Raw genomic sequence first — 18,466 nt, forward strand, 5'->3', positions numbered from 1 at the left:
TGAAGTGAAAAAAAAACACAAGGGTAAAGTTGGATTACAAGCCTGCATCAGGAGTAGGGTTGCAAAGGGGCGGAAAGTTTCCGGTAAATTTCCGGAAACTTTCCGGAAACTTTCCATGGGAAGTTAAGCTTGGGAATTTTGGGAATTTTGAAAAAAAAAAAAAAATTAACAAATTAAACGCTGAGCAATACAAACATCATTCAAAACTCTATTTTACAGATGTGTGGAATGCAGCACATGCACAGATAATTCCCAGCATCCTTCACTCTACAGCAGGGCTATTGAGGCCTGTTGTAGTGTGCAGGACTAGTCAGGTAAGTTTCCATGATATGTCTGGGGGAAATATATTAGCATGCTGATGAGGATTGTTCATCTGTTCATCTAGCCTATTTCCATTCATTTATCCACCAAAGACCTATGTTAAGGATGACACAACGATGCAGAAGCATATTAAGTCAAGTGCCCAAAATTTTCCTCAGGGCTCAAATCAGCCTATGACAAAACAAAATGTTTATATTTATGTCTGTATATGACAAGGTAAATACAGTTATTATAAATTACCCACAACATTTCCAGTTTATTCCCGTTAATTCCCGTTAATTCCCATGGAAAGTTTCCAAGTTTGAATATTCCCGGAATTTTGCAACCCTAATCAGGAGGTCTATATAACAGTAATAATATTACTACTACCACTACTACTAATAAGAATAATAATACATGATACATCAGTAGAAATGTGGGAAGTTATCACAGGGGAAGCGATTTGTTGTCCAGAGGGATTTTGTTGCAGGCGTGTGACAGCGCTGCATCCCTAACACACATGTAAACACACATGTAGACAAACATGTACACAAGCAGGACATGTCAAACACAACACAGGATGTTTGTTTCGTGCTCACATTAATCATTTTTTAGACATGTTCAGTGTCAGTGGTAAACAGCGCTGGCTGGAGGTCACGTGTGCTCCTCTCCCGAGCCTCCGATTGGCCGAGCCGCTCAGCGACGGCGCGACCTGCTTCCCGATTGGCTCCTGATGCCCGTCAATCACCGCTTGTCCCCGCCCTCTGATAATGCAGCATGGGCGAAAATAGCAGATCGGAAAGCTACAGCTGAGGAAGCGAGCCGCGCTACCGTCAACGATTTAGCACGACTGGGGCCGAGGTGAGTGAACCGATGTGCCGCGGGTAGACTCGCCGGGGGTCGGCGGCTGTTCCCGGCTTGGTGTTGCCGGGCAGACCGGCGCGATGTGGCGGCGGAGGGACACGTTAGCCACCCGGACGCGGAGATGCTAACCCACATTGCTGCAGTGAGCGAGGAAGGAGGCTGCTCGCCACGTTAAGCTAGCTCGCATGCTAACCCGCTACAGCCGCTGTCAAGCGAGCAAAACCGGTCAAATAAGACCCGGTCGGCAGCGGAAATACCAAATCCTCCATTAGAGAAGCGTGTGAGTCTTTGTCAAGGTGACCGCGGGGTCTTATGTGGGAACTCGGGACCCTTGCGGTCGATGTTAGCTGTGGTGGGAGGTTAGCATGTTAGCATTCGAAGCTAAGATGACTGGTGCGGGGAGCAGAGTCCAGCCTGTGTGGAGGAGGCTGCTGCCCGGCTGCTGGTTGGTGGTTATAACGGTTGGTTATTAACCCGGGGAAGTGGTAACTAGCAGAACCAGGGAGCTAACTAGTTGTCTGGACTAGTTAAACTGAAAGAGGGGTTTTAGAAGTGACAGCAGTAACGGTGCTGCCTTCAGGTGCTCCCTCTAAAGTCCCCCATCTGCAATCCACGAGTGAACACATGTGCGTTCAGGTGCTCCTGTAAATAATCCTACTGTAGGATCTGTGTTTGCTCTTTGGTGGCTGACGTGTGTGTGTGTTTCACAAGTAGCTTTAGTGCCAACAAACCAGTTGTATCGATCATTCACTTGATTAAAGAAAGTTTATTTTATAAATTAAAAGTACTGTTTTAAGCCCGTCTGGGTAAATCCTTTATCCAAAGATCTGTACTTCGCCATTGACTTGATCCGACTTTTCTCTGTCACATTTACAAGCTTTTTGGAAGCTCTTGAAGTCATCACATGTAACTCACTGTTGGCATTCAGGTGTAATTCACCATGTGTGATCTGAAGTGATATGGACACTATCAAACATGTAATATCAGTATTTGGTAATTTTACTAATAAACCTCCAAACACATCCCAAATTAATTTGCTGTTTTGTAAATGAAATGGCAGAAAACCGTAGGTGACTTAAACAAAGGTTTTTGTTCATCCAACTGTCCAAAACCCTGAGATGTGCAGTTTACTGGCAAATAGTAATAATATCTTTCATTTATGTAGCGCCTTTCAAGAGACCCAAGGACTGTACATGTATTTATAAACTCATTGTTACAGCTCTAATCACACCTCCTTAACTAAGTGTTTGGTTTTTTATTGACCAAGGTGGGGGGAAACTATTTTGATACTTATTTCCTGAAGGGATTTTGTCGTAAACTTAAGACAAAACAACACAAAAGCACCATACCTTTTGTCGTATACAATTTCAGGGCAGCCCAAACTTTCAGATTTACTTTCACTTCAATACAAGACATTTTTTTAGGGGGGGATTTGCAGGTGTTTTGCCACTTGCATAAAATCTATATATTTTAAACGCAACTGTTTCAGAAAGCTGTTTAGATTAGATATTGTTAGGACTCTGGATATATGGATAAATAAAAATGATGACCCTTGAGTCCACGTTGCTGATTATTTTTTCTCCAACCTGTTTGGTCTTATTTACACTGCCTGCAATTTGAGGGAAACTTAACGTTTGGCTTGTTTTTGCATCATCAGATTTAGGAGTTAATGATGACTGCATCAGTTCTACAAGAGGACTAAAATAAGACGTTTCAGACATGACCTGCTGCTAGTAGAATCTGGAGTTTGGTTACGGAATTTTCCCGGAGTTTGCCTTTCACACATGCACAAAACAGCGAGAGGTTCTCTGCACAGACACGTTCACAACAGCAACAAATCCTCTTTATTATTCAGAAGAGAGGTGGAGCAGCCGGGTGCAGCAGACAGAGGCAGGAAGTGACGTATTAACTCACAATTCACAGACCCGGCGTCAGCTCTTATCACCACCAACCCTCTTGACATCTTCTTTGGTGTCTTCTACATGTGTGTCACCGCTTTTTTATCGGGAGATATTTGATTTCTTTTTGTTGTTTTTTCATTTTTTGCATCTGGCGTAAAAATAACCCCACTCTCTGCGGTGAATCCAATGGGGATCCCCTGCTGTGTTCACACATGGACTTCTCCTGGATTTCTACAGACTTTATACAAGGAGGCCAGGCTGAGAAAGTCGTCAGAACCTGCGTATCGTCTGATTCGGACATTTGCGTTCACACATGCACCTCCTCCAAAGAAAATACGGAGGAACTGCAGAGTTCAGGGCTCATATCTGAAAGCAGCCATATTAACATAGCCACTGGTATCTAAGCCTGCAAAACAATTATCTTATTACATTTTTTACATATTAATTACTTGCAGTGGTTTAAGTAAAGTGTAGGGTTATATCTTAATACCTGAGTCTAAACGTGTTGGTATGTTTTGGACATAAGAGGATTTGACTGAGTCGTCGGCAGTGTTATCGATAAATGGAAATTTGCTCAGCTAATTTTGATACTTTGATTCATGAGTAGATTCCTCAAATTATCAAAACATTGGCTCATTGTCAGTGTAGCTGCTGAGACGTTAAATATTCAAGTGTGAACGTTAAAAAGTGTCTCCGTGAAATAATAAAATGACAAATTGTCGCGACCTTATAATTAAATCAAACACCTGAATTGCGCTAAATACAACAACAATGCAGCCTGGTCCTAGCGGTAGCATCCCTGCAGTTAGCTGTGTGGCTGTGCTCTGTGTCTTTCTTATTCGTATCAGTATCAGCAGCACGTGAAGGTCAGCGTGTCCTTGTATGTACAGTGCTTGTTCAGGCCTCCTTCTCTCCTCTTGACGTCACGGCCCACTCTGACGAGCACGACACTTATGCCGCTCCATGCCTTTTTGGTGTCGGTGTTTTAGTGCAGTACAGTAAAATGTACATGATGCATTGCCTTCCCCGTCGGTGGGGGTTGTGTTGTGTTCGGGGCACCTTGGCTACACCGGGAGTAAATTGAGGCGAAAGGGGGACTGAATGATTGCTTTACTCACCGCTCAGTCAGCACTGAAAACATTCTGTCAGCCTGCTGCCTTTTGTAGAAAATGACACGTCAGAAGTCATTCACTGGACCGGCTCTGGCAGAGGGTTGCTGTGGAAATGTGCACACACTATTATCTGAACTGAAACGGCCCCTTTAGTGCTCTCAGCTCCACTGTATTGAAAGGGGATAACTGACGGCTAATGATGCAAATGCGTTCCAATTGTCAAGCCGTTTTTTTTTGCATCTCTCATATTGCTGATGACAAAATGTACAGTAGGAATCACGCCGCAATACAGAATCAAGGTATCCAGGAAAATACTGGTGTGTAAGAATTTGATGTATTTGGCTTGTCAGTTAACAGCAGCTGCTTACACCTCATGTCCTCTCAATGCTCATGCTCTCTTCCTTCTCATTCACACACCCAACCCTCTGTTCTCGACATCTGATGGCTTGCATAACTGTGGGGACAGCTGCCAAGACCCAGCTGGCTCCTCAGATGCACTCATATCTGTTGTGGAGCTACGTCAGGATATGTAGCCCGGAGAGGTACCTACTGTAGCACAAACAGACAGGGGTGGTAATAAACACTTAGCTGAGGGATTATTTCAACATTAATTAGATCAACACAAGTTTTACCCTCACCGCTTTAAACCCCACAGTACTGTGAGGTGCGTTGGGGTGTAGCCGTGATCAGAGAACTTGCTATAGATCCCTTTGGGGAATTTGGGTGAACCAGCCTTGTTGTTTAGTGCAACTTCATGTGACGTGACTGTTCAAAAGAAAATGTACGACACTTGACACCCGGTCTATTTTCCCCTGCAGTGATGTTCCAACAATGCCGATAGTGGATAAACTCAAGGAGGCATTAAAACCCGGCCGAAAGGAGACAGGAGATGAGGGTGACCTTAATAAACTATTGGCTTCTTCTGCCAAGAAGGTCCTTTTGCAGAAGATAGAGTTCGAGCCTGCCAGCAAGGGGTTCTCTTATCAACTGGACAGCTTAAAGAACAAGTATGTCATCCTCAATCCCAGGAATGAGGGTGCTACAGGGCAGAAGGCAACAGAGCCTCTCCAAATTAAGAGGCAAGGTAAGCTCTCTTTAGACATTTTCTATACGTTCCTTTTTGTCATTTGAGTTTAGCTCTTAAAGCCTAGGTCATGTTTTCTTTTTGTTTGTGTCACAAAATTGACCGCACTTCGTTTCAGTCTCAGAGAACATGGTTGGTGGCCAGACCGATGGGATCCCCGGTCCACAGAAGATGCTCTTTCCAGGAAACAAGCTTACCCTCAAATGGGAGCGTGTGTTCAGGGTGGGAGCCGGCCTCCACAACCTGGGAAACACCTGCTTCCTCAACTCCACAGTGCAGTGTCTCACCTACACCCCGCCACTTGCCAACTACTTACTCTCAAAGGAGCACAGCCGTGCCTGTGAGTGCCTGTCTCTTTATCTTCAACGCTGTCAGTGTCACAACATTTACAATCCCCATTTATTTACATTTTCTAAACACTGCATGGGGACACGGAGGTTTAAGTTTAGAAAAGGGCCGTTACCCTGCAACTGTTACTCTGCAGGCAGACAGATTTCGCTGAACGTCACCGTGAAATACAAACCAAAGCAGCTGCAGAAGAAAAAACTAAAACAGCTGCTTTATGCTCTTTACATTGATTGTTGTATTCAGGCCCCGACTCTTTCAACGGTCTATGATCACTCCTAACAAGCCAAGGAAACTAAAACTCACTGGCCTTTTAGTTTGTACAAATAAGCACTGAAACTGGACAAAAACAAATTATTTTCTACTTTGGTCCTTACGAAGCTGCAGTTAAATAACCTTTATACATTCAATAGAATTAAAATAGATAAACACATTTTCAAGACCTGCAAGGGAAAAAGACTTGAAGTGGTTTAAGCCTTTGATATTGCGTCAAATGTGTCCATAAATGCCTTGAAGGGCAGAATGTTCTTGATAAAGACTCACTTTTCTACCTACAATGCATATTCAAGGCTTATAATCAGTTTTTATTAACTTTCGATGAATTATACCTGAATATGGATTGTGACAAACTTTCTGTCAGGCAGATTTTCACTCCCTTGCATCCAAAACATTTGCCTTTTCTTTTCCTCTCTCTTCTTCTACAACAATACATCGTCCACTAGCCGAGTTTAAATTTTCATTTGTGTTGTTGCTCTTGTCTGTGTTTCAGGTCACCAGCCAGGCTTTTGTATGATCTGTATAATGCAGAACCATATCATCCAAGCCTTTGCCAACACAGGCAATGCCATCAAGCCGGTCTCCTTCATCAGAGACCTGAAAAGTAAGGAAGCGACCACACTGTGTGATTAGGTCTTTGCAGTTTCTCCAGAGTTTCACTGTGGGTTATGTCAGGAGTCACAGCCACCTTCTTGGCTGAATATTGCCAGAGGCACAATGATACAACAATAGGCCACAGTATCCCATGTGACGACAGCCAGTAACTGCTGTGATTAAGTGGAGCGGTGTGGCTGCAGGGTTAGTGAACAATCTGTAGAGAGCAGGGACGAGGTGCAAGTTAAACCTTGACATGGTGAGGTACTGTGCTGTAGTCTCACAGGAGCCCTCCCTCCCTCCTTCCCTACCAGCTACTTCCTTATGTGCTGCTGCAATCAAGTCTCCACCTCCTGCGCCTCTTTTTCCCTCAGCCGCTCCCTCCCTTCTCCCTCCTTTCCCCCTCCTTTCCCTCCCCAATGCCCTCTCTGTCTCCTTGTGACTGCAGGATGAGGGGAGCAGCTTTAGCACAAACATGTACAGTCCATCCCCTTTTCAAAAAAAACAACCAAAACATGACCGCACGTGTTTCAGAATCTCCCTCTCCATCTATTTAGTTGTTGGCCACCTTCATGAGATTTGCCATAGCTGTGAGAACGATGTAAATGCATACGCTGAACAAATCCACATCTGTGCTCAGCATGCCCCCCCACCCCTCTCATTTAAACACTACTCTTTTAAGACTGGCCTAAAAACCTTTTTATTCAAGAAGGCGTTTTTACTTTGAGTTGAGTTTTTTAGGACTTTGTTTTTAACTATGTACTTGTGGCACTCTGAGATCCTCGGATGAAGAGTGCCTTACAAATAAAATGAATTATTATTATTATTATTACTACAGCACAATGTCATCATATAAAAATCAAAAAGCTTACTACAACTGATAGTGAAATCACTACAGGATCTCACAGCAGGGGGTCTAAAAAAGGAAACCACAGCCCTCCAGTGTATTGCCACCAAATTTCCAATCTTCAGGACGTCCTCTTCTCTTATGTTCCCTGAAAAGGTCAATAGTGATTGGTCTCTTAATCCTTTTTCCCACTCAAGGGTGACTCATTGTCATAAATCTGGAGGGATGCTATGCTGGGAATGTGGTGATGACCAACCAGCTCATACTTTCCCCCTCTTTTCCATTAGGAAATAACAGCAGAGGCACAGCTGCATTAGCTCTAATGCAAGTCTTTTAGACGAGACGTCAGGCTTCTGAAGTCACTAAGTGACTGTAAGCTTTTTATTAGATCATTATTGAACTGCTTGTCTGAGTTGCATGAGGTACAAACATTAGAGGCCTCTAAGTACCCACGAAAGAGTAGTCTCTAATCTTTACTGATTAGTACTTGATAAATGTGCCTGCTGGCCATGCGTAAACGTCCTTTAATAGATAAAGTCCCACTGTAACCTGCTCTAATAAATTGTATGAGTATTTTTTTAACTGAAGACCTTCAGTTAGCCGTCTAGTGGCAGTAACTGTGTGGATCGCTTGTCTTTTTATTGTCCCTTCACTTTGTTGTTTCGTAAGAATGCAGTTTTAGACATGAGTGTTTACAGAACAAAGCATAAGTGATGATGCTGATATTTTGTCTGTGACAATAAAAACAAACATAACTTATCATTTAGCTGACGCTTTTATCCAAAGCAACTTCCAATTAGTGCATTCAACATCTATGAGGGGCCATTCGGGGTTCAGCATCCTGCTCAAGGACACTTCGGCTTGGGCTGGTATACGAGCCACCGACCTTCAGGTTGGAGGACGACCAGTCTACCGCCTCAGCTACCGCAGACCACCACTAAACAGAGACTGACTTTGACCAGTCAGTGGTCAGTCAGTTTATTGAACTCACTACAATGATCATAACCTGCCAGTTAAAGGTGCATGAACATTTTTGCTTTGACTCAGTGTTGAGTAATTGTCACAAAGCACCTTTTAAAAACATGGAATTAACGCAAAGCTAAAAATCCACTTTTGTCTCCCACAGAAATTGCCAGACATTTTCGCTTTGGAAGCCAGGAGGATGCCCATGAATTTTTGCGGTACACCATCGATGCCATGCAGAAAGCCTGTCTCAATGGCTACCCCAAGTAAAGCTCTTTTATGATCGTTATGGTCTCATAAGCTTTTGTTTGTTTGTTATGATGATTGATTTGATCTTTTTCTTTGTGTACTTCCTGTCTGTAGGCTTGACAGGCAGACCCAGGCCACCACGCTGGTTCACCAGATCTTTGGAGGTTACCTCAGGTCAAGAGGTATTAACAGTTTTCATAAAAAAAATGTTTCACCAATATAATGTTTGAAAACTGTCCATGAATTTTCACCTTTAATACTTTAAGTATTGCACTATTAATCAATTTCCCTGCAGACGTCAGTAGGTCTTATGTCATTGTCAACAAAATGTTTATTGTGAAAAATGCTTGCTGTAGTTTTCAATTATGGAACCACACTGCACATCTGGATCTGGTCATGGTTTAAGATGCCTCCAGTGAAAAAGTTGTCAGGGGAAATTAGCAAGTCTTTCTCTATGCTCTCACTGCTTAATTCTTGTACTGTCTCATTTTGTTTTTTCTGATGCTCAGCATTAGTTTAAAATCTCGAAACCTCATACATCTCATTGGTGTGTTGACTGACTCAGTAAGTGTTGATACTTTTATAGTCCATGAGATTTGCGAGCACACAAGTTAAATGCATAAATTTGGCATATTTCTAGACAAATTGATTTATTACGGTTTCTTCAAGTTTCAAGCTTTAACATGTTTGTAAGATGCAAAAATGATTTCATCATAATTATATCAAGTTAAGATATTTTCATGTGGCTCATAAAAGTTTGAACAGAGCACTAACCACTACTGTGAACCTTTGACATAAACAGGTTTTCTTTCTTCAGAAATGACCCCAAGTCACAAAGTCAGATTTTGTTTTTTCGCTTTTGTCTCTCAGTGAAATGCTCTATTTGTAAAAGTGTGTCTGACACGTATGACCCTTACCTGGACATCGCTGTGGAGATTCGGGTAGGTTCACAAGAGTTTAATGTCAAATTTTCATGGAAATATTACATAAATACTTGATCATTGTTCATTTTAACTCCAGCAGAACTCAGTAGATTTCTCTTATTGTCTTTTAGCAAGCGGCAAACATTGTGCGAGCCCTGGAGCTGTTTGTTAAACCAGACGTGTTATGCGGAGAGAATGCCTACATGTGTGCCAAGTTAGTGTCACTTTTTCTAGTCTGGTGACATTTTTAAATAGAGCAGAACATCAAAATATTTTCCTATACATATATATTCATTTATTCACATCCTTTTTGGGTTCCATCTTTTTCCCCCCCTCTCTAGGTGCAAAAAGAAAGTGCCAGCAACCAAGCGTTTCACGCTCCATCGACCATCCAACGTACTGACTCTTTCACTGAAGAGGTTCGCCAACTTCAGCGGTGGCAAAATCACAAAGGTTAACAATGAAATCCTCACACAGTCGAACGTTTGAAAGAACTGTCTCATTTCTCAGCGTGTCTAATTTTACCATCTTATTCGTCTTTCGTTCCTTTACTTCAGGATGTCGGATACCCAGAATTCCTGAACATCCGCCCCTACATGTCTCAGAGCTCAGGCGACCCTGTTATGTATGGCCTCTATGCTGTCCTGGTGCACTCTGGGTACAGTTGTCACGCTGGCCACTACTACTGCTATGTTAAGGTGAGGCGAATAGATGCACATCTGCTTCTGCTAAGTTATTTAAAGTCCCGAAGTTTCCCGGAGGATTTTTTTTGTCATAGAAACAATAGACAATAAAGGCAAACAAAAACTGAGGGAAATAGTTTTAAGGCTGAAAGTAAACCTGACTTAAAACGTCTTCCGACCATATCTGGTGGATTCATATAATAGGAGTACTACGAAACATCACCGTAGTAGAAAAAGCAACTGGCAAAAATTTCAATGATTCAGCAATGGTTTTTTTTGTAACCACTATTCAAGAACTACATTGTTTAACACAGAAGTAGCATACATATTTGATGCTATGATTTAAACTGTACAATTGTGTCTTATGTCTTTAACTTTGAAAGCATGTCTAGCTTGGACTGTAAAACATGGATAAAACATATTTTTGGGGAGTAGAGCAGCATAAACAAGCAAAGCAAATACATTTTAAAGCTTATTATTGTAAAATGGTTGAATTCTGGTGTCTTGTGATCTTAATTTAAAAAGAAAGTATATATCTTCCATGTTTTCTCTCAGGCAAGCAACGGACAGTGGTACCAAATGAATGATTCAATGGTGCACTCTAGTAACATCAAAGTGGTCTTGAACCAGCAGGCCTATGTGCTTTTCTACCTGAGGTAAGCCTGAAGCACTGCAACAGATCAGAAAAGATGTCTTCTCTGCTCCTACTGGATGTTTAATTCAATTCAATGCCTTATAGGATCCCTGAAACTAAAAAGAATGGAGAGGGTCAGACCACCAAACAGGGGATGCTGTATCAGGGGAAGAACAGCACGTCGTCTGAGCAAATAAAGAGGGCCAACATGAACGGGCCTCTCTCCTCCCCGCAGGTCACAAAGGTATAAGACACTACAGTCATTTAATAAAAACATTTTGTATATTGGTAAAGGATGTGCCCTATTTTTTTTTTTACAGTTTTCAACATTTTGGCTTTTCAATGATTTTGGTGCAATTCCCCTTCTGACAGAAACTTGAGCCCGCACAACTGCGTAAGATCCAGTCTGTGGATGGTGGTTTGGGCCTGCCCGTTTCCAGGAACGGTTTTAGCTCTCAGCCACAACCAAGACTCTCCAACTGGACTTCATCGTCTAGTGGCCCAACAAAGCCGCCAGGTGGACCCACGGTTATCGACGAACCTTTCAAGAAGCTGAAGAAGCCGTCTCCCCAGAGCCAAGTGCAGTCCCGCAGCAGCACTCCGACCCCTTCCAACAACGGGGTCAGTAGGACGGAGGGAGATAAAAAGCAAGGTGGCGAGGGCAGAGGCATTGCGGCATCTACCTCATTTAAGTCTCTGTCTGACTCTTCCTCTGCCGACACCTCTGAGTCTAAGGTAAGTTTTGCAGTGAAAAAGAACAAACACAAATCTTAAGAGGCAGGATCGAGGTAAATTTCGTCGGATCACAATCTCTTGTGCAAAGAGTATTACTATATAAAATAGATGTGAAAGCTTTACGACACAGATTCTTATATAAAACCCTTGTCATAAAGAAATTGGATCTGTGAAAAACCTATTTAAGGGCATGGAATAACATCCATTTAGTTGCAAATTTCATCTACTAAATAATGTTTACCCATCTGTAATGTAAAGGCCTTGAGTGAGTCTGGCTCAGATCAGCCACAACATGCTGTGGCAGAGCTGTGTGTAGATCTGTGGCCTGAACCATCAGTAATGTCATTTAAAACGTATTGTGTAGTTTGAATTATTTTCCGCATTTCCCTTGTGGTTTGATTAAGTCCCAAAAAGTAGTGATCAGTTATTACATTACATCCATGTACCTGTTTTGTGGCTAATCGATGCAGTTGGTAGCACACGTGGATGCACAGAAGCTTAACCACAGCCTTGTTTTCTGCCAGGACTCCTTGTCTACCAAAAGTGCGCCGGTAGGAGAGACGCCCTCCACCCCTCGGAAAGGCTCCAACGGCCTGTCGTCTCCAGCCAAGAGTGTGGAGCGCTCTCAGAGCACGGAGGAGCAGAAGACGGCGAAAATAAAACCCCCCGCCCTTAACAACATCACGTCTGAAGCCACCAGCACCATGTCACCTCCACCTGCCAAGAAACTGGCCCTGTCAGCCAAGAAGGTGAACTTCATTGTCCATCCTCAGCAGCACCACTTCCTGTCTTTGTACAAGCTCATGATACCTTGGTTTCCTGTTCCCTTACTCCACACTGCTGTCCCAAATTTGACCATTGATTTCAATTTGTAGTTTTATGAAGGCAAGTAAACTCCTTTTCCTAGTTTATTTTCTGCTGTACGTAACGTGTTGTTTCTCCAGTGTTCCTGTCTAATCAACCACACGGTAGCACTTGTTTAGAGTTTGTCTTCTTTTCCTTTTTTAGTTTCTTTTTTTCTAACCATTTCTAATTCTTCTCTGCCATACCCTTTCCTCCTTGTTTTCCTCCCTCCATCTTTTCCTGCCATACCTTTTTAATCACCCCCTTTCCTTATTTGATTCTCTTCCTTGTTTTTGTCACATTCATGGCTATTTTCTTTAGACCACCAAGTTTTTATTTATGTCGATAACTGCAGGCTCGCAACCGGAGTCCGAGCAACATTGATGCTCTGCCCCCTTTGTCACGCCAGCTGTCCAGTGACCCCACGCATCAAAATCAACTTAATCCCCCCACCTTCGCCTCACCTTCTCACGCTCACAGGTACGAAATGCAACACTGATATCACATCAGTAGGAAAACAGCACAAAAAATACAGATTTGTCCATGTGAAATGACATTGGCAGGGTAAATCCAGATGTTATCTCTTGTTCTCTCCTCAGAGCTGGTCCATTCCATTTCCCTAAAGTCCAGTCATCGCCTTTTGTCCACTCAAGTGGCTCCTTCAAACAGCAGAGCCCTCAGAAACAGTCTCTTCACTCCACACTGCAAAAACCAAACGCCAGCCTTTCTCCGAAAACCAACGGGCTTCACAGTCCCAGCCCAAAGAGCCCCAAGTCTTCCAACAACCTCAGCTCCACGGCCCAAGAGCCAGACCTCAACAGCCCTTCAGCGGAAAAGGTCAACCAAAAGAAGAAAAAGAAAAAGAAGCGGCGCCATTCGGAAGTGGAGGGTGACGCAAAGCCAGTGACATCTCCGGCTACAGTGATACCGGCCATTGTTGTGGAGTCAGCCAGTGAGAAGAAGCGAAAGAAGAAAAAGAAAAAGCGGAAGAGGGAGACCGACAACGAAGAGCCGGCGACGGAGAGGGAGTGCGTCTCGTCTCATCTGGAGACATCAAATAATCAGGAGGAGGATTGGTGTCAGGGCGGCATGTGGAGTCTAACGTCCAATCCCAGTGCACAACAGTCCAAGCAGAAGCCTCAGTCAAATTCCACAGTTCCAACGCAGTGTGAGTCACCTCAGAAAGAACAGGAAGGGGACTCTGGGTTGTTGAAGAAGAAGAAGAAGAAAAAGAAGAAGATGCAACTGACGGAGGCTCTGCAGGACACAACGTCGACGTGCTCGGCATCAGAAAGGTTGGTGGAAGGTTCTGTTTGATCCATGTCTGTCCTTGTGTCGCTGAGAGGGACATTCACTTGGATTTCCTTTCAAAGTATGTTTATGTTTTTCTTAAGATCAGCTTGAGGGAATCTCTCCAGATTTGGTACAAAAGTTCACTTGGACTCACTAATGAATGGATCAGATTTCAGTGGTAAAAGGTCACGGTGGCTTAATAAAGATGTTTTGGCCTCTTGAGTGACTGCTTCAGGGAATATCTTCAACTTATGATCAGTTGTCACTTGGACTCAAAGATAAAGGGATAATGTTTCAGAGGTCAAAGGTCACAGAGACCTTGTATCAATCTGTGGGGAAAAGCATGAAGAAATATTTACATTAAAACTGCTCTGGTTAGCGGAGGCATAGAGCCACAGTGAAGTTATTGTAGTTCATCACTGTTATTATTGCTCTCCCATCTAAAAATCTCAAGTGCAGCTGCTTCATGACATTTCATCTATGATCACAAATATACAAAGATAACTCTTTGCAATAAACACATTTCCTCAAAGTATTTATTTCCCCAACAGCAATTCTGAGGCGAAGGCTGCAGCTGTTCAGGATGACGAGGGAGAGTCGAAAAAGAAATTAAAGATGAAAAAGAAGAAGAGGCTAAAAGAAGAAGTGAGACTGTGGGAGGAGAGCAGGCGCTGCTCAAACGGGCAAGATGAGCAGCGTGACGTGGCCGAGCCCCTTTCCGAAAAGAAGATCACAGAGAATGACAAACTGGGCAAACAAAGCACAGGTACGTGAGTGTTGACTCGCATGAACACACGCGTTCATGCGGTGCACACTACAGTGAGAAACGTGTGACTTTGTTGCTGCGCCAACTAGGGTTGCAAAGGGGTGGACAGTTTCCGGTAAATTTCTGGAAACTTTCTATGGGAAGTTTAGCTCGGGAATTTTGGGAATTTTGAAAAAGAAAAAACTACGCAAATTAAACGCTGAGCAATAAAAACGTCATTTCAAACTCTATTTTAAAGATGTATGGAATGTAGCACACGCTGCATGTTGAGTTTCAACCCTCCACTGTGCATTCTTCCATCACATGCACAGATAACTCCCAGCATCCTTCACTCTACAGCAGGGCTATTGAGGCCTGCTGTAGAGTGAAGGACTAGTCAGGTAAGTTTCCATGATATTACTGGGGGAAATATATGAGCATGCTGATTGAGGATTGTTCATCTGTTCATCTAGCCTATTTCCATTCATTTATCCATCAATTGTAAAATATTTTTACAGACGATTCCAATTGTTTGGCTAACTATTTATATCTCTGGCATTGAATTAGTGTTTTTTTACAAACTTTTTTCTCATCTTATTCTACAGAACAATGCCACGTGCACCATCTCATGTGTGGAGATATTTCACCCCAGCCAATGTAGAAGGAAAGGCTGTGTACATTTGCAAATACAGTGCAGAGGCGTTTAGTCAAGCGCCCAAAGTTTCCTCAGGGCTCAAATCAGCCAAAACAAAATGTTTATATCTATGTCTGTATATGACAAGGTAAATACAGTTAGTATAAATTACCCACAACATTTACAGTTTATTCTCGTTAATTCCCATGGAAAGTTTCCAACTTTGAATATTCCCGGAATTTTGCAACCCTAGCGCCAACACAAAACATGTAATATCTTTCTATACTGATCAGCTATTTGCCAAAAATCCCAGCAGCGCGACCACAGCCTCTCAGCCTTTAATGCGAGTGACCGGTCGTTTCACAATGACACTAAGACAGCACGATTTTCAGTCATTTCATCTTCTCATTTCATTTTGACAATGCCTTCTTTAATCACTGCCTAATCTGTTCTAGTTTATTTATTTCTACTGTTTTTTTTAAATGTTTTATTCATATCCAGCCTCAGTGGTAGTGTGGGACAGCCAAGTGAAGGACGGCTACAAACGCAGCCAGGCTCCAGCGGCTGATAGAAGTGAGTGTGGAGATAAATCCGCGACCCGTGTTGCTCCGGTAGCCTGGGATGGAAAAAAGACGAGTGGTGTGGTGGAGGAGCTGCTCAAGAACGCCACAGATAAGGCCTACGGAGCCAGCGGTGAGAAACTGAGCTCCTGCATACTTTGTCATTTTTAACCAAAAGATTTTGTATGCGTTTACACATTTTATTTGTCTCATCTAGTCCTCAGCTGGGATGGAGACACATCTGCCATCAGTAGAGATGCCATCGAGGACGTGCACCATGCAAAGAACGACACTGTGATCGATGAGTGGGATGAAGACTTTGACAGTGGAAAGGTGAGTGGGGAAAAAAACGGGACAGAAAATTGTAGGAATAATCTCTTAAATTTGAGTTCCTCTTTTCTCACTTTATCATCTTTCCCCCCTTCTAAATAAACAGGTGAAGAAAATAAAGAACTATAAACGAGAAAGCTGGAGGAGTGGCAGCAGCATCTTCCAGAAAATCCAGGACCGGAGGAGCAAGTGGTCTGTGACACCCGGAGGGAAGAGAGTGTTTGGAGTCCGTCGCTGAGAGTCCAGAGCGCTGTTGAGATCATGCCGACTGGATTTTGAGACAATACTGTATACCAAACTTCTCTACCTTTTTTTTTTTCTTTTCTTCTTATTTTTAAACTTTTTTTTATCCGTCTTGTGTTCACCTCAGACCCAAATTTAAGAATAGGATTGAGCCAAAAGCAGCACAGCAGACTGTTAACTGTTTGACTGACAGCACATTCACCATCAAGTTCCAATTACCCAACATGAAGAGTGTCTTCATAGCTGGATTTAACAACTCATTACCCCTTTTTTAATCAGGAATGCATTAGTAGGTGGCGCAAGCTTTTTTTTTTTTTTTTTTTTTTATCCATGCAGTATTTAACAGAAAAGCCTCACACATCCATGTCACATGAATTACTGTATGTTGGCATCCTGTGAGCCTCAGTTATTGCCCTGCAACTCTGAATGACAATGGAATTAAATACAGTAAATCTGTTTTAGAGCATAACCTGTTGCTTTTGCAGACGCAAGGGTTCAATTAATTGGACATTAAAAAAGTGACCTTTTTAGATCCTTCTCCCCTGAAATTATTCTAAATTGAAATGATCCAAAATGACTTTATATTAAATCTATAATGTTTTATTTTATTTTATTTTATACCTCCATCAGCGCTATGGTTTGTTTTTAAAATACCAGATGTTGCCTGTTGGTAAAAATTAGGGTTTAAATTGGTTCAGAAACATGATACAGTAAGTTTGTTTTTATTTTTGTTCTCTTGGTTATATGCCATGTTATGTACTGTTTGTTTGATACATTTAAGACCACAAATAAGTGCTCAGCTGAACATTTTCACTGGAAACATTGAAGATCAACACATTAGTTCAACCTTCATTTGCAGAGGAGACGTTGTGGTTGCTTGAGGAAATCGGACAAGAGCATTTATTTTCTACTGTGCAGCTATTCAACTCTGTAGCTCATCTCATCAGTCCCACAGTTCGGAGGCTCTTTCAGGATGTTTTCCACTCTGTAACCAACCTCACCACAAAACCAATGTACTGAAATAAAAGGGTTACATTTTTTACTTCAGGCACTGTGTTAGACCGGGACTGCCACATGCTAATAATTTATTTCCCCCTTGTATCTCTATGCAATTTTCTGATGCTCATGCTGGTCACACTACAAACTGGGCTGAGACTCAGGAATCAGACATCCTGTATCGCATCTTCACCTCCGTTCAGACTCCCCCCCCCCTGTTTCATACGATGACAAACCACCATTTTGCATCCTGTACATCCTGTAGAAACTGTTTTATACCGAGTATTTCAGGTGTGGAAACCATGGGATCATCTTGCACCAATCCAGACACAGATGCATATAGAGAAACTAACGTCGCAACAAAACGCTTTGCCAGTGTAGAAGACTGTACAGTCCATCTTGTGCTACCTGTGTTTCCCTCCCAATGCTGTAAAGATTTGCCCATGCATTTCTATTCATTCTAGAGATGTTGCCTTGAATTGGCTACAAAAAAAACTATAGAATATGATGTTATAAATATATAATTTAAAAGAAAAGACAGATCTTTAATGTGCTACTAATACTTGGATCAGTTGGTGGATGTTAACTTGAGAATTTATCTGCAAATGTGTTTGTTCATTTGTGTAAAAGAGAGTTGTCTGTTTTCATGCAAGACCTTCCCTATGTCACTGTAGTGTGTACAGTACAGGAGAGGCCAGGACTGACTGATTTCCATAGGACGTGTTTGTAAGGTGTGACTCTCACTTAGAGGAACGTTTACCATTGTGAACGGACGGTCCACATGTTTGCATTGATGGTTCTATATTTTGCACCACCTTTTCTGACCAAGGAGGATACCTTTCATAATGAAAAGTGGCTCTTACCACACTAGTTATACTATAAAGGTGCAATAAAGTTGTGACTTTTGTGAGCACATTCCGCAGTTTTCTTAAAGCCTTTGGAAAGTTGGTTAACAGAAGGGTTTTCCCACTTAAAGGGACTCTTACCTTTGTTGTATTTTTACACTTTTTTTGGATCAGGTTAAATTGGTATTAATAAGGTAATGACACTCTAAAATGCAAGACTGACCCACCAGGAGTAAAAACAAACAATTATTTCACTCTCATAATATTTAGTGAAAACTTCAACCAATAAAATTCTTCGGACCGAAGGACCTTATTGGCCGACAGACCTGTCTGTTTGCTGCATGGACATGCAGGTTTTCCGTCTGCTTCTTGTGGCGCATTCGGGCCCACGTCATCAATGTATATAACTTACCGGTGCTTCTGAATCCGAATCCATTGCTTTGGTAAACAAAAACTCACGTGCGTGC

At 42.4% G+C, this 18,466-nt stretch overlaps 1 protein-coding gene across 1 annotated transcript; it reads left to right on the forward strand.

Annotated features, from left to right (window-relative positions):
* Nucleotides 1–1,086: 1,086 nt before the first annotated feature.
* Nucleotides 1,087–17,205, forward strand: usp36 (ubiquitin specific peptidase 36). Its single transcript, XM_061090182.1, has 20 exons — nt 1,087–1,161; nt 4,996–5,261; nt 5,380–5,601; nt 6,376–6,486; nt 8,450–8,552; nt 8,650–8,717; nt 9,406–9,476; nt 9,590–9,672; nt 9,800–9,911; nt 10,016–10,156; nt 10,697–10,797; nt 10,881–11,019; nt 11,148–11,510; nt 12,035–12,259; nt 12,709–12,833; nt 12,953–13,648; nt 14,198–14,412; nt 15,527–15,718; nt 15,803–15,918; nt 16,022–17,205. The coding sequence occupies exons 2-20, from the start codon at nt 5,009–5,011 to the stop codon at nt 16,151–16,153; spliced, it is 3,468 nt and encodes a 1,155-aa protein (XP_060946165.1). The 5' UTR covers nt 1,087–1,161; nt 4,996–5,008; the 3' UTR covers nt 16,154–17,205.
* The last annotated feature ends 1,261 nt before the right edge of the window (nt 17,206–18,466 follow it).

This window comes from Limanda limanda, chromosome 17 (genome assembly GCF_963576545.1).
Source record: "Limanda limanda chromosome 17, fLimLim1.1, whole genome shotgun sequence".
NCBI lineage: Eukaryota > Metazoa > Chordata > Actinopteri > Pleuronectiformes > Pleuronectidae > Limanda > Limanda limanda.